Source organism: Aegilops tauschii, chromosome 3 (genome assembly GCF_002575655.3).
Source record: "Aegilops tauschii subsp. strangulata cultivar AL8/78 chromosome 3, Aet v6.0, whole genome shotgun sequence".
In the NCBI taxonomy this organism is placed as follows: Eukaryota; Viridiplantae; Streptophyta; class Magnoliopsida; order Poales; family Poaceae; genus Aegilops; species Aegilops tauschii.
The window spans coordinates 173529569-173544109 of NC_053037.3; the positions used below are offsets into that span (position 1 = coordinate 173529569).

Consider the following 14541-nt stretch of genomic DNA (forward strand, 5'->3'; position numbering starts at 1 on the left):
TGATCCATCTTGATATATGTATTTTATTTAGTTAATGATGAACTTTTGTTATGCATCCATATGTTTAGGTCTGCAACTGTGGCGCAACCATCGCCCATTCATCTCCAACACGACCCGTCTGCCTTGCCACTTTCGTACGTGTACGAGTCCTTCCCCGAGATGCTGCAGCCGGTGGGAGCTTTTTCAGACGAGTTCCTATAGGCGACGAGGGCAGTGCGGTGGCACGAGAGGGCATAACGGATCTTCGACGATGTGAAGTGTTGGTCGTAGAGTGTGAAGGAGTTGAAGAGAGTGACTGCAGAGATGGAGGGAGATCCAACTATCTCCCGTGTCCGCCGGGAAGGGACCATTGAAGCTGCCAAGCAACACTCCAACTGGGAGCTGCGCAATTTGGGCCGGAGGATCTACTTCGAGACCAATGTGGAGCAGAGAGCCAGGATGCCGCCCCCAAGTGCATCGGCGTTTGATATCATCAGCTGGGGAAGGGCGAAGGCGAAAACTCCAGCGGGCAAGGCAAGGTGGGAGTGCTTGAACGGTCAGATGCCGACCAGCGTTCCGCCTCCGCCTGAACCGGTGGATCCACTGCCGTATTTGTCTCCACGGCCAGGCCTAACATACGAGGGGGATGTTTACCCGCCCTATAAATTTGTCTTAAGAACTTGTTGCGCCGTTTGTTGGCTTTGCGAAAGCTTTTTGCGAAACTACTTGCGTTAGTTGGGGTTGTCAAACTATGTGGACAAGTTTACTATTTGCTATGTAGAACCTTTATTAATATGTGAGCTCATATTTTGCTTTCTTTGTGTATGTGATGCCCAAGTTTAATTGTTTGAGATCTGTTTTTTAGGTTTTATATCATTGCTGTGATATTGTTTTTGAAAAGAAGCAAATAATTAAACTTGAAAATCATAAAACACAGGCCCCCACCACCAAGGATCCTGGCGGTTGGGTCAAACAGCATACCGCCAAACCCCCTGGCGGTAGGGCGAACCTACCGCCAGGGCACTTTGATATTTCGTTACAGAAACTTTGCGAGGCAAAAACCCAGCCACACCCTACCGCCAGGGGACCTGGCGATAGGATTAGACAGGCTACTGGCGGTAGCCTGTCTAATCCCCGGCGTAGCGAAAGGGTCAGATCTCAAAAAAATTTCAAACGTGGGTCAGATCTCGATTTTATACCACAAAACGGTCAAAACACGAAATTTGGCCGGGTGTCGTCGTCGTTGGCCATGTGGCCACCTCACGAAGATGGAGAACTGGTATGCGCTGCCCCGTCTTTTTTTTTTTTGAACTAAAGAGGGGTCTGGAACGACCCTGAGCTTTCGTTTAACACAAAGCGGTGGAAGTACAAAGCTCCTACAAGGACTCCAAAGTAAAATACATAACAAACAAGCCCCTGACTTTTACATGGAGGACCCCAAACTGAAAGCAAGAAACGCGATTGGGTCCCTATCAGCCACCGCCCGGATTGAACCTCATCGTCGTCGGGGACGAACCACTTGGCGTGAAGAAATCGCCATGGCCGCAACACCTGCACACCATAGCCTCCGAACAACAGCTGGATCTGCCTCCAATAAGACACGCACGCCGGGAGGAATGGAGTGGGCCGCCATTCGGCCAGAAGAAGCAGCGAACCAGCGGAGACCGGAAGCCAATCGAGGGCGCCGTCGCTCCACCATGGAATCAACTGCTGATATGCACGAACTCGATCTGCAGACTTCAAGTATCTGCAACGCCCCCGCTCCTCATCCACCACCAAAGTGACTTGAAAGAGCAAGCAGCAGCAGAGGGCCATCCTCCAGATCAGGGAAGACCTCAGGCTTATTGGGGAAAGAGAGCTCGCACCAGATCCACTCCCATCTGCCTCCATCCACCATGGATGGCCGGCCTGGGAGGCTACTGGTAACCACCAAACACTGCCTGGATTTGTTGATGGGGAGCTCAAGTACGGCATAATGCCAGACGCCACGGAGGCAAGACACAACCTACACCTAAACCTAAGACTACTATGAACAGAGGGAGACCGACCACCTAACCCATCCTCACACCGGACGGCAGAGCCGCCGGAGAGGGAGAGGGGCGGCGACGGAGTGCACGAGGAGACTCTCAACCGGAGCAGGGAAGAGATGGAGAAGAGAGACTTCCTCTTCTCTTCCGTTTACATGGTGAGCTATGTCAGGCGTGTGATGAAAGCAGCGGAGTCTTGTCTTGCTGCTCCTATGCATCAACCGGGATCGATCAGTCATCAGTGCCGCAATGCGGCGAGCGCTTGTGAGTCGGTGGCGGGCAGGACTCCATGAGCTGCATGCCGAGGCAGTGGAGGGACTAGCGTGTGGAGATAGCTGCAATGCCGGCGGGTGTGCAGTGCGTACATAGTACGTGTGTGCGTGTGCGCGCGCCCTGCGTGCATCCGTCCTAGCGGGTTCGTGAGGGGCAATGCTACACACACGGGATTAATTTTACGGGGTTCACAGAGAAGCTGAGGTGGGTTTTCTTGATTGGGTGGAAATCAAGGTGAGGGGCCCACCACAGCTGAAAATATGGGGGGGGGGGGGGGGGGGGGGCGCGGGGGCAAGTTTGATTAGTTGAAAAGAGCCCGTAATAGCCAGTAATGAGTCTAGCATTTTTCGGGTTCATGAGTGTGTGCGCGTGCACTGTATGTTGCTGCATGCTCATGTAATCATGTGTACAAAAAGAAACCACTATTGATGTTCACAATAAAACCTACATGATTAATTGGCTAGAACTCGCGGTTTGCCGACGCGAGATATTAGGTTCAAATCCCAACTTGTGCATGCTTTTTTCCCCCTTTGTTTCTTTCTACCCGCACACTGACAGGTGGGTCCTGCACAAAGGAAGACTACTTTATTTGCCACGTAGCAAGTTTGACTGGTCAGCTTACATAAAATACAAAGCTATACGAAAGCCAGTGACCGTATAATCACTGAAACATGTATATAGTGATCGTATTGATCGTATTCTTAAGCACAGTGATCAAAGTGAACTTTCAACCCGAGTATAGTGACCGCCGATGCATTTTACTCCACTTTTATTCATGCTAAAATTCATAGGAGAAATAGTTAGCTTTCAGAAAACCCAAGTGTACAAACTCTAACGAAGATGAATAAGGAGCTGTCTGCCACACTTGATTCTTGTGAGAGTCCGCAGAAGATTTAAAATTTTAAATACAAATGATAGTCCAAGATAAGATCAATAATTCAGTGTTCTTGTTTATTTAGTCAATCAAGAGGAGCAAGAAAAGATTTGTCTTCAGCATGATAGTCATGAATACTTCAGATATAGAAGAGTATGAAAAGTAGTGTTTTGAGACTAATAATTGAGATGCCAAAAAGTACCTATTTCGTCTGGAATGTAAGTCTATGCATTACCAATTATGCCTTATATAATTTACTTCACTGATGAAAATGGCTACTTTTATTACAATAAGTGTATGTAATGAGAAGAGAAAACTACACTACACTTACATAATTTAGTGTGGTGATGCAAGTGGCCACTGTTTTTACTGGAATGCTCATGGGGTTTGGAGAGAGAAAATAATATAATGTTCACGCTGGAAGATGAGACAGTTCCATATCAATCTCAATATGGAAATTGAAACCATATACATTGACATAACAGGAAGAACTGCAACAATACCCAGCAACAAATATCACATACACCTGAGAGCTATCAGCATCCATGTGACCTTGAAACTGCACAAGGAAATATCATGACAAAAGTTTTATATTGTCGGATAGGATACAACAACCATATATCTTTTTAAGAAAGTTGACAATCAGCTCGTAAACAAAGTACCTTGCTAATTGCAAAACATCCTCTAGTATCATCTGTGTATTATCATGTAGCAAAGCTCCCTACCTTATATTAGCCTAACAAACCTGCCGAAGCTAGTTGCATTTAGCAAACACAAAAGTCGGAACAAATTAAGAAAATCAATATTAAGAGGAGATGAGTAGTATGCCTACGGGGATAAAATTATAGGATGGATCGACATGAACACTGAACAAATATGCGTTATCACCCGAACCCGAAGACATTTCTACACAACTTTTTGGTCTTTTACCATGAGAATTAAATGAGCCTATGAGTGTGCAGTGTGTGTTCAACGGTTCCAAAATTAGGAAGAGCAAGATTGAGTTGAAAAAAAAACACGCATCAGTACATGCAGTTCAATAACCCAATGTCCTTAAGAATTTCTACTGCTCCTGATCCGAATGTGTTTCCAATTTGCTCAAATAGGTTGTTACTTATCTTTGGCAAGTGTATCGTGAACTAATATTTGAAACTGACCATAAGTTCAATCAAGAATTTGGGCCCTGAACAATACAAAGTTTGTATTTATCTGCAGAGATGCATCATTATTGTATTTATCTTTCAATTTTTCAGAAAAGAAGTTTGAAGGATAGAGCAGTAGCAGCCAAAAGAGTAGTTTAGAATCTAATTGAGTTTCAAACCTAATTTTCCACACAAAGCCTTCGTCTTCTCCACCAAATCATTGTATGCCTTCTTATGAAATTTTTTGTTTTCACTTATGATGTTTTCCTGCACTATCAGAGCAGGTTATTTCAAATAAGCCCTAAATAGTCTATGTGAAGCAATAAAGTGGGAATTAGAAAAAATCAACAACAAAACTATGTCTTATGGAGCTTAAAAGGGATGATATTATGAGTTTAAGCAAAGCAGTGATTGACATAGTCGCAATGGTTCACCTGCCGACTTTCTTCCTCCCAGTAGACATGGAAATTAGTAGTCACTGATTTAGAATAAAATACAGGAAAATAATGATGGAAAAGAGAGAGCGCCTGTGATAAACACGAACATCCAAGGGACTTCAGTGTCCCATTGTTCTCGTCTTGGCCGCCACCACACCTCGTCCCGGTGGCAACCTGGACAAGCGACAATCGAGAGAGCAGTACAAAAGAACACATGTCATTGATGCCCAGGGATACTGGACTGTTGCTATGATTTACTGAAGTTAGTTGGAGGCCTCGACGCTTCCATGTTTATGTAGTTCATGATGGTATATTCAGTTCACATAGATGTATGATTTATAGAAAACACATTATTTGTCCTATGAAATGCTTGTCAATACTGCAGGAGTGAGCAGTAATGAATAAGATATGTTGCACTGTCTTATGTTCCTCAGGAGTGAGTAGTTGATAAAAGGAAAGAAACCTGACTGGATAACCAACGCACATGATTCAACTTTTTGGTGGATCCAGAGCTTTCTGATCTATGTGAGTTTGAGAAAACAAACAAAAGATGAAGAGATTGAGAGGGAAAGAGATGTCAGGGGCAGACCTGTATGGATGAGACAAGAGGGCATCGCTGGGAGCAGGTAACCTAGCAGCGGCAGGGAGGAGATCCGTGCTCCGCGCCGCACACTCGCATGCGCGCCATCGTTCACTCGCGGCCGGCCGCCTCGCGTGCGTCCACGTCCCTCGCGGCGTCGACCTGGTAGAGGACATAGTGGTGTAGCCGCATAGAAGAGGTCGTTGCCATTGGGGAGCAGAGGCGGCCATCACCGAAGCTGTGTGGTTTGGCCTTAACCTGAAGGCAACAGCGCCAGTGGGCTGGGCAGAGGAGAGCTTCCTGCACGGCGACGGCTCTTTTGCCTTGGGATCTCTCTGCTCAGCAAACCCCGGTTAACTAACCTCGGCACGGGCACGCGTGGCAGCGGCGCCAGGCACAACGGCGACGCAAGCAGGACATCTGGAGCAAACGGCGGCAGCGGCGGCGACGTGAGATTTCTTTTGCGTTTTCTTTCCTTTTGATGGGAGGCGGACGCTAGGGGCTGAATTTTCCTCTGATGGCAGAGTTTTCGTCCTCGAGTTAAAATTGCTAAAGGCACTTTTGATGAGGGTTAGGTTTAATTTGATGGTTAGATCTAATTAAGTGGGTTTGATCGTGAGGCTGTAATTGGTCGGGGTTGTTATGTGTAGATTAGGCTGGGTGTACTTAGCGATGAATATGTTTGTTTGTTTAATAGTAGTAGAGATTTACTGAAGTTAGTTGAAGGCCTCGACGCTTCCATGTTTATGTAGTTCATGATGGTATGTTCAGTCCACATAGATGTATGATTTATAGGAAACACATTATATGTCCTATGAAATGCTTGTCAGTACTCCATGAGTGAGCAGTAATGAAGAAGATATGTTGCACCATCTTATGTTCCTCAGGAGTGAGTAGTTGATAAAAGGAAAGAAACCTGACTGGATAACCAACACACATGATTCAGCTTTTTGGTGGATCCAGAGCTTTCTGATCTATGTGAGGTTGAGAAAACAAACAAGAGATGAAGAGATTGAGAGGGAAAGAGATGTCAGGGGGCAGACCTGTATGGATGAGACAAGAGGGCATCGCTGGGAGCAGGTAACTCGGTAGCGGTAGGGAGGAGATCCGTGCTCCGCGCCGCACACTCGCACGCGCGCCATCTTTCACTCGCGGCGTCGACCTGGCAGAGGACGGAGTGGTGTAGCCGCCTAGAAGAGGCCGTCGCCATTGGGGAGTAGAGGCGGCCATCACCGAAGCCGTACGGTTTGGCCTTAACCTGAAGGCAACGGCGCCAGTGGGCTGGGCAGAGGAGAGCTTCCTGCACGGCGACGACTCTTTTGCCTTGGGATCTCTCTGCTCAGCAAATCCCGGTTATCTGACCTCGGCACGGGCACGCGTGGGAGCGGCGCCAGGCACGACGGTGACGCAAGCAGGACAACTGGAGCAAATAGCGGCAGCGGCGGCGCCGTGAGATTTCTTTTGCGTTTTCTTTCCTTTTGATGGGCGGCGGATGCTAGGGGCTGAATTTTTCCTCCGATGGCAGAGTTTTCATCCGCGAGTGAAAATTGCTAAAGGCACTTTTGGTGAGGGTTAGTTTTAATTTGATGGTTAGATCTAATTAAGTGGGTTTGATCGTGAGGCTGTAATTGGTCGGGGTTGTTATGTGTAGATTAGGCTGGGTGTACTTAGCGATGAATACGTCTGTTTGTTTGATAGTAGTAGAGATTTACTAAAGTTAGTTGAAGGCCTCGACGCTTCCCTATTTATGTAGTTCATGATGCTATGTTCAGTCCACATAGATGTATGATTTATAGGAAACACATTATATGTCCTATGAAATGCTTGTCAGTACTGCAGGAGTGAGCAGTAATGAAGAAGATATGTTGCACTGTTTTATGTTCCTCAGGGGTGAGTAGTTGATAAAAGGAAAGAAACCTGACTGGATAACCAACGCACATGATTCAGCTTTATGGTGGATCCAGAGCTTTCTGATCTATGTGAGTTTGAGAAAACAAACAAGAGATGAAGAGATTGAGAGGGAAAGAGATGTCAGGGAGCAGACCTGTATGGATGAGACAAGAGGGCATCGCTGGGAGCAGGTAACTCGGCAGCGGCAGGGAGGAGACCCGTGCTCCGCGGCGCACACTCGTACGCGCGCCATCGTTCACTCGCGGCCAGCCGCCCCGCGTGCGTCCACGTCCCTCGCGGCGCCGACCTGGCAGAGGACGGAGTGGTGTAGCCGCCTAGAAGAGGTCGTCACCATTGGGGAGCAGAGACGGCCATCACCGAAGCCGTGCGGTTTGGCCTGAATCTGAAGGCAACAGCGCCAACGGGCCGGGCAGAGGAGAGCTTCCTGCACGGTGACGACTCTTTTGCCTTGGGATCTCTCCGCTGAGCAAACACCGGTTAACTGACCTCGGCACGGGCATGCGTGGCAGCGGCGCCAAGCATGACGGTAACGCAAGCAGGACATCTGGAGCAAACGGCGGCGGCGACGCCGTGAGATTTTTTTTGCGTTTTCTTTCCTTTTGATGGGAGGCGGACGCTAGGGGCTGAATTTTTCCTCCGATGACACAGTTTTCGTCCGCTAGTTAAAATTGCTAAAGACATTTTTAATGAGGGTTAGTTTTAATTTGATGGTTAGATTTAATTAAGTGAGTTTGATCGTGAGGCTGTAATTGATCGAGATTGTTATATATAGATTAGGCTGGGTGTACTTAGCGATAAATATGTTTGTTTGTTTAGGTTAGTAGAGCGTTTGCTTGCCATCCTCCTCCCAGCTGACATTCGCCGGATAATATTACCGAGAAAAAAAAGAGAGGAAGACTCCGTCGATCTCCAGTGCTCCTCAGTCCACAACCGCCGCCGCCACCAGACCAGACCAATGGCGTCGCCTCGCCACCGCTCCCTCCCGCTCCGCCTCCTCATCCTCTTCCCCGTCTCACTATGTATCCTCCTCCTCCTCCGCCGCTCCTCCTACGCCGCACCTCCGCTCATACCCGCGCGTCCGGCTCCGGATCCCCACCGGTTCTCCCTCCTCATCAAACTCCTGGCCTACGATCGCCCCGCCCCTCTGCTCCGCTGCCTCCGTTCCCTCGCGGCTGCCGACTACGATGGCGACCGCGTCGCGCTGCACGTCCTCCTCGACCACCTCCCGCCCAACTCGTCCGCCCCACTCCTTGCAGCGTCCCACGAGATCCTCACCGCCGTCGACGCCTTCCCCTGGCCGCACGGGGAGAAGCGCATCCACTACCGGGCGGCTAATGTGGGGCTCCAGGCGCAGTGGATCGAGGCGTGGTGGCCTGGCTCGAACGACGAGTTCGCCTTCGTCGTTGAGGACGACCTCGAGGTCTCACCGCTCTACTACAGGTTCCTAAAGCGGGTGGTCATGCGGTACTACTACGACAGGGAGAACTACAGTCCCTACGTCTTCGGCGCGTCACTGCAGCGCCCCCGGTTCGTCGCAGGTGAGAGCTTAGTAAGCAGTGTGAACGCTTGCTGAATTTCTGGCTTGGTTAGGACTTAGGAACGATAGATTTTTGAATGCATGTTGTGTTGCGCAAATGTGTATGCTAGGTTGCAACTGCATAGACCATATTATGGCTTTGTGTATATGCGTACCAACTTTCATTGATCTTTGCTCTATAGTTAGGACATTGGGATTGTTTAGAAGACTGTTAGGTGGGAGATGGAAAGTATTTTGCATTGTCATGATCTTTTTTGTTGTGGGGATGTGTTATCATGATCGATGGGGATCTGCAGCCCCTGAGATCAAATTGGGTTCAGGGTATTCTGAAGTTAATTACCATTTTGGATTTTGTGATGCTAAATTTGCGAAACTAAACTGGTTATTATTGCTTTATAGAGTTTAAATAGAGTAATAAAGTCTGAAAAAACCTTAAACTCATACTGCTCGTCGGAATCAAACCCTGACCTTCTAATCCCTAAAATGGACACCCTATAATTACAGATCCCGATCAATCCTGATGAGTTTGGGCTAATAAGCTCTAATCTGGCCGCTAAAAGATAAAATGCCTTCTAATTGGCTTGGTAGCTGGAGCATATAAGAGCTTTTTGGATTCCCTGAACCCCATGTCTGCGGTTTTCTTTCTTTTCAGGTCTTGTCAACCTTGCTTGCTGTCGACATTTTTGGTTCTTAATTTCCCAGCAAGAAAATGCTAGGCTGAACTTATTCTGGTGCTGTTGTTTCAGTTGTTTTGGGTGACTATAGCTGGGTCTAATACAGACCTGTATTAGAGGGTGTGCAACCTGTGCATCTTCCCAGGGCCCCCAAATAACTAGGCCCGCCAAATACTTAAGCTAAGTGCCAGTACTAGTTAATGCTAGTTATTCTCCCAAGGAAGTTAGTGATGATAGTAATAATTGTGTAGGTAATATTAGTACCCAACAACGAACCTATCTATCTGGTCATTACTTCTTCACTTGAAATTTCCACCGTTTTTCATTTGGTAACAAGACCCAGTCAAATAATGTCTCATGTAACTGCTGCAATTATTATTTTCATGTGAAACAAACTCACATCTGATTGTGTTTAAGGTATAAACTTTAAATCCTTACCCTGATTTGTTTTTAATTTCGTTTACAAATAATAAACTTGGCTATTGTGGCTACTTAGTTGAAATAGCATTCAATAGGCAATACTAAAGTAGAGTAAATCGGGTTACGTAAATTGCTTACAATTGGTGATAAATTAACTATGTTGCTATTGCAGAAGTGCAGGGGTTGATTGGTTTTTTCGATGGTGTATCAAAACTGCTTTGTGTACTGTAAAACTGAATAGCACAACAAAATGCCCAGAATATATATACATTAACATACACTTTGTGAATTGGGCACCTACACTATTGAAAATGGTAGTTTGGAGAAGGTTGTTGACGAATATATAGTCGAAGATCTTGTTCTTAGATAGACTAGAAATGTGGCATATTTAACTTATTCCATCGAGTATTCCGATAGTTACACCGGTAGTTCTGATCAGTAATGTTTGCATGGTCTCTCTCCATTAGTGAAGTTGGACAATATGTACTATAACAGTGCAATGCCGTGTTATGTGGGCATAAACTTTTTATGTAAAGTACAAAGTATTTAGACTTTGAGGTGAACTTACGGTAGTTATCACTCCCTCCGATCCAAAATAAGTGTCGCACGTTTGAACTAAGGTTAGTTCAACCTTAGTACAAAACTGCGACACTTATTATGGATCGGAGGGAGTATTTCTTTACTATGTTTTTTTATCATTCATGTCTTCTATAATCAAATTGCTATGACTCTGAAAGAAACTGCCACTAACTGTTATTTATGGAAACTAGTTCTTTTGGATTTATTGGATGAGGGTTCATTTGGGGTTCAGTTCAAACTAGTATTATCAACGACTCTTGGCTGTGTTTTTTTTAAATATAATTGCTTTTAACAATACTACGAAATTTGTTCTTATAGACTATCTATACCATAGTGTCATGCAGATGCATTTTCATTAAATTAACCCGCATCATTTGAACCAAAAGGTTTCTAATCAAACCGTATGTTTGAGATAAGGGTTATATTTGGACGGTGTTATGACTTAATTTGAATTAGGTATCATGAGTTGATTTTAGAGTAAGGGAGATTTAAAGCAAAGCCTAACCCAAATCCCCTTGTGCAAACAGGGGAGATGTTACTTTCATACTTACAACATACACTGGTTAACTTGTTACTTATTACACTAAAGTGCTGGCAATGGTTCTGTTATTGACTAGTTGACCTTGAATTAAATAGGTAAACATGGAAACAAGATACAGCTGGACAGTGAAACTAGACTATTCTTGTACCAGATGGTTGGTACATGGGGCCAACTTCTCTTTCCCAAACCATGGAAAGAATTTCGATTATGGTATGATGAACAGAAAGCCAAAGGAATCAAACCTATTCTTCAAGGCATGGTAAACCTTTTTCTTAATTAAATTTTCAGTGTGCTTCCTCAGTTTATGTGTTAACATGTAACCTTGTGTATTATATTTACTAGACTAGTTTCTTTAGATTATTTTGATCTCTATGTGCTGTTGGATTAGTTAGCTTGATAGTAAATGTTGTTCCACTCTCATCCTCTGCAGAAAACTACAGGATGGTACAGAAAGATGGGCGAGAGAATATGGACTCCTTGGTTCATAAAATTTGTTCACTCACGTGGATACTTCAACATCTACACAAACTTCTTGAAGGAAAGGGCCCTCAGCATCTCTCATAGGGATGCAGGTGTGAACTATGGAAGAAGTGTTGGACCAGATTCAACATTGTTAGACAGGAATAATCTCGATTTCAACATATGGCAATTGCAGCCTCTAAAGAAGCTAAAATGGTATGACTTCTGCTTTGCTGAAATTCTTCCAGGAAGGTTTGTTAGGAAATTTAGTGAGCTTGGTTCTGTGCTCAAGTCTGTGCAATTAGGAAACAGTGTTGTACTCATAAGTTTGTATTCAGTGGAACAGAGGATTGTGAGAAACCTTATTTGCCATCTTGAGAAGACAGGCATGCGAAATTACGTCTTCCTTGGTGACAATTCAGAGTTTCTGGATGACCTTGCTCATAGAGGACATGCCGTCATTGATGCTATTGAGTTGCTGCAGGGGATCAAAATACGTAGTTATATGAATTCTGATGGTTTTGTTAAGGAAGTACTGGCTAAAGCTTACGTGATACAACATTGCTTGAACCTGGGTTACAATCTATGGGTACTAAATGGTAATATGATTTCACTTGACAGTAAGTTGGTTGAGCCATCAAATCAATCAGTTGACATTTTTACTGCAGACCCTGTGGATTTGATATTTATAAGAAGCTCACAAGGCTCTAAAAAAACATGGAACGAGCATATTATATCAAGAGTAGCAGATGGTGTGCTGCCTCCAAAAGGTGATTTTATTGCTTCCTTGAAACATGTGAGTTTTGTTCATATACTTACCAGAGCGTTGGAAAACAATGGTGGTGGTGTGAGGCTGGGGAAACTGAATGAGGAGATAATGACTATGGAATTAGGGCCTAACATGTCGAATAGATCACTGTCGGAGGGTCAAAGTAAAATGCTTTTCTGGTCTGACAGTGTGGCTTCAGATTCGGTACAAAGGCAACTCGGAAATGTGAATTTGTGGTTAATTGACTCAGATTCATCTTGTAGTGCTGTTGTTTGTAACCAAAAGCAGAAGTAGCCTCTATTATCTTACACATGTTCTTTTTACATTGACCTCCATTAACGGATCCTAAGGTAATATCGAGTATTTGGGACTTGGCCCTGCTCTGGCACTTACCCAAGAATATTGTTATCGTTTATCGATGGATGCATCTGCCATTTCTTTGTGATTTTTGTGGCCTTCAATCCTCCAGAACCCTGCAATTACTTTAGATGTTGATAACTGCTGGTCTTTGGAGCCAATATTCTGTACTTAATGGGGTTTTAAGGTGTTGATCGTTCTGATTGTTTGGTGAGGTTGAAGTATTCAGTTAGCTATGCTAGTCCTGATTGCTAGTCCCCATTCACTGGTACAATTTTTGAGAATCATCCAGAAGTCTGCAATTACATTTGATGTTGATAACTGCTGGTCTTTGGAGCCAATATTCTGTACTTGGGTCCTTAAGGTGTTGATCGTTCTGATTGTTTGGTGAGGTTGAAGTATTCAGTTAGCTATGTCAGTCCCCATTCACTGGTACAATTTTTGAGATGAACGTTTCCTGGTATGCTCGGTGTGAATAGCAGAGTTCCCTGCAGGCTCAGACATTGGAGACTGAATTGGTATGATTCTCTTATATCAAACTCTCTATTCCAATTCTGTAGCAACAATGTTTGTCTGCATTGCAAGTCATTTAGTTGTGGGCAGCTGCAATGAGAAATACTATCAGAGATTTGCCTATGCTTGTTTTATCGTTTGTTCAGTATGATTAGTTTTCCTTCAGTCTTACAAACTTGTGGTGCATCGGTTGTTGCTTGTGTTTTTATAGATATGTCCGGTGTTTCTGACCACTTGCAACTGAGGCTAGAGGCGACGCCAAGCTTGGAGGCAGCGAAACTTACGCTTGCAGTGTGTACGGAGAAAGCCTTGAAGATGTTAGAAGCAGCCTTAGAAGCCGAAAATCACAACTGCGGATGCTCTGAATAGATAGATGTAGAAAGAGTGTAGCTGAAGACAAACTGGTAGATGCAGTTGGTGGTGCAGATGCATTGATGCAATATCAACATAGTACCCCTTTTACTGTGAGATACGATGAGCATGCATCGTCGATCTGAAGAGATTTCCCAACCACAGTTGAAGATTCCTAGTAGCTCAGGAGCGTTTGGTTACCTGCATTAGGTCGGGCCAGGCCCGCGCGGGCAGAATTTGGTCCGTTTGGTTGCCTGGGTTGCATGCAATTCGTGGCCCACACGAACCCCAAAGCAGGTCTAGGCCCGGCTTTGGAGGAACGGCCCAATCGTTCGTTTTTTGCGAGCCAGGCTCGCTCGAGCCACGCGTGGCGAGGGCCTGCATGCCTGGGGACGCGTGGGAGACGATGCGACGGCTCATAACTCCCCACGCATCCTCCCGTCACCTTCCTCGCTAGTTCACACCCACTTCCTCTCTCTCACCTCATCGCCCTTTCGGTTTCTTCGATGGCCACGCCATCATCTTGCCACAGCCCACCCACTTCGGTCATCGCCGGCAGCAATCCCATCCAAGAGAGGTGGATTGCCGGCCTCTTCGCGACCGGAGTAGATCTGGTGGCGGCACTGCGAGCTCCCTTTCCGCACCATGCTGTTGTGCCGGGCCAATGCAGCGCCGGCACTGGTCGCTCCGGCTCCGCCATCGGAGCCGATGGTCCTCTTCATCGGTTCAAACCTGGCGAGGATCCAATATCCACCGGCGCCGTCCTTTGCAGGCCCCTCTTATGGGGTTATTTTTAGCCCCCCTAAGAGGGTTTTCTCCTCTGCGTCTGGTGCAAGGGGAGGGGAGCTCCAGGATGCCGGCACAGGATGAGGTGCACGGCCAGCCCTTGGAATGGCCGGGTCCTCTTCATCGGCGGTGGCAGCACCTCTTCCCACCGGGTTTCTCACCACGGCTGGCGTACGCTACACCAGCAACCCCCACTGTAAGCTCTCAAATCTCCCTCTGCTTCGTACTTAGGGTTCTTAGGGTAGTTCTACGCGTGTTAGGTTAGATTGTGGCCCGTACATTGGAGCCGATTTGATCCGATTCGACCGGATTCGATCAGAATCCACTGTTTT

General features: G+C 46.0%; 1 protein-coding gene and 1 long non-coding RNA gene across 4 annotated transcripts; one reads left to right on the forward strand and one right to left on the reverse strand.

Annotated features, from left to right (window-relative positions):
- Positions 1–2600: 2600 nt before the first annotated feature.
- On the reverse strand, positions 2601–8052 carry LOC120976598 (uncharacterized). Of its 2 annotated transcripts, XR_005772485.3 has the most exons (3): positions 3816–8052; positions 3485–3712; positions 2601–2844 (listed from the first exon to the last, which is right to left on the reverse strand). It is a non-coding gene; the product is annotated as an uncharacterized lncRNA (long non-coding RNA). The 2 variants fall into 2 exon arrangements; XR_005772484.2 differs by lacking the exon at positions 2601–2844 and having other exon boundaries at positions 3337–3712; positions 3816–7955.
- A 10-nt stretch (positions 8053–8062) lies between these two features.
- On the forward strand, positions 8063–13599 carry LOC109738914 (uncharacterized). 2 transcript variants are annotated; one of them, XR_005772486.3, is made up of 4 exons: positions 8063–8761; positions 11070–11233; positions 11405–13077; positions 13284–13599. XR_005772486.3 is itself a non-coding variant. In XM_040403738.2 (3 exons), the coding sequence occupies exons 1-3, from the start codon at positions 8179–8181 to the stop codon at positions 12494–12496; spliced, it is 1839 nt and encodes a 612-aa protein (XP_040259672.1). In that variant the 5' UTR covers positions 8063–8178; the 3' UTR covers positions 12497–13195. The 2 variants fall into 2 exon arrangements, 1 of the variants encoding a protein (XP_040259672.1); XM_040403738.2 differs by lacking the exon at positions 13284–13599 and having other exon boundaries at positions 11405–13195.
- Positions 13600–14541: the final 942 nt, after the last annotated feature.

Bases quoted from the DNA above. Each gene is read 5' to 3' on its own strand.
- LOC109738914 (XM_040403738.2), top strand. From the start codon at position 8,179: ATGGCGTCGCCTCGCCACCGCTCCCTCCCGCTCCGCCTCCTCATCCTC. The intron at 8,762-11,069 runs GTGAGAGCTTAG...TGAATTAAATAG, and splicing joins GCGCCCCCGGTTCGTCGCAG to GTAAACATGGAAACAAGATA. The intron at 11,234-11,404 runs GTAAACCTTTTT...CATCCTCTGCAG, and splicing joins AACCTATTCTTCAAGGCATG to AAAACTACAGGATGGTACAG.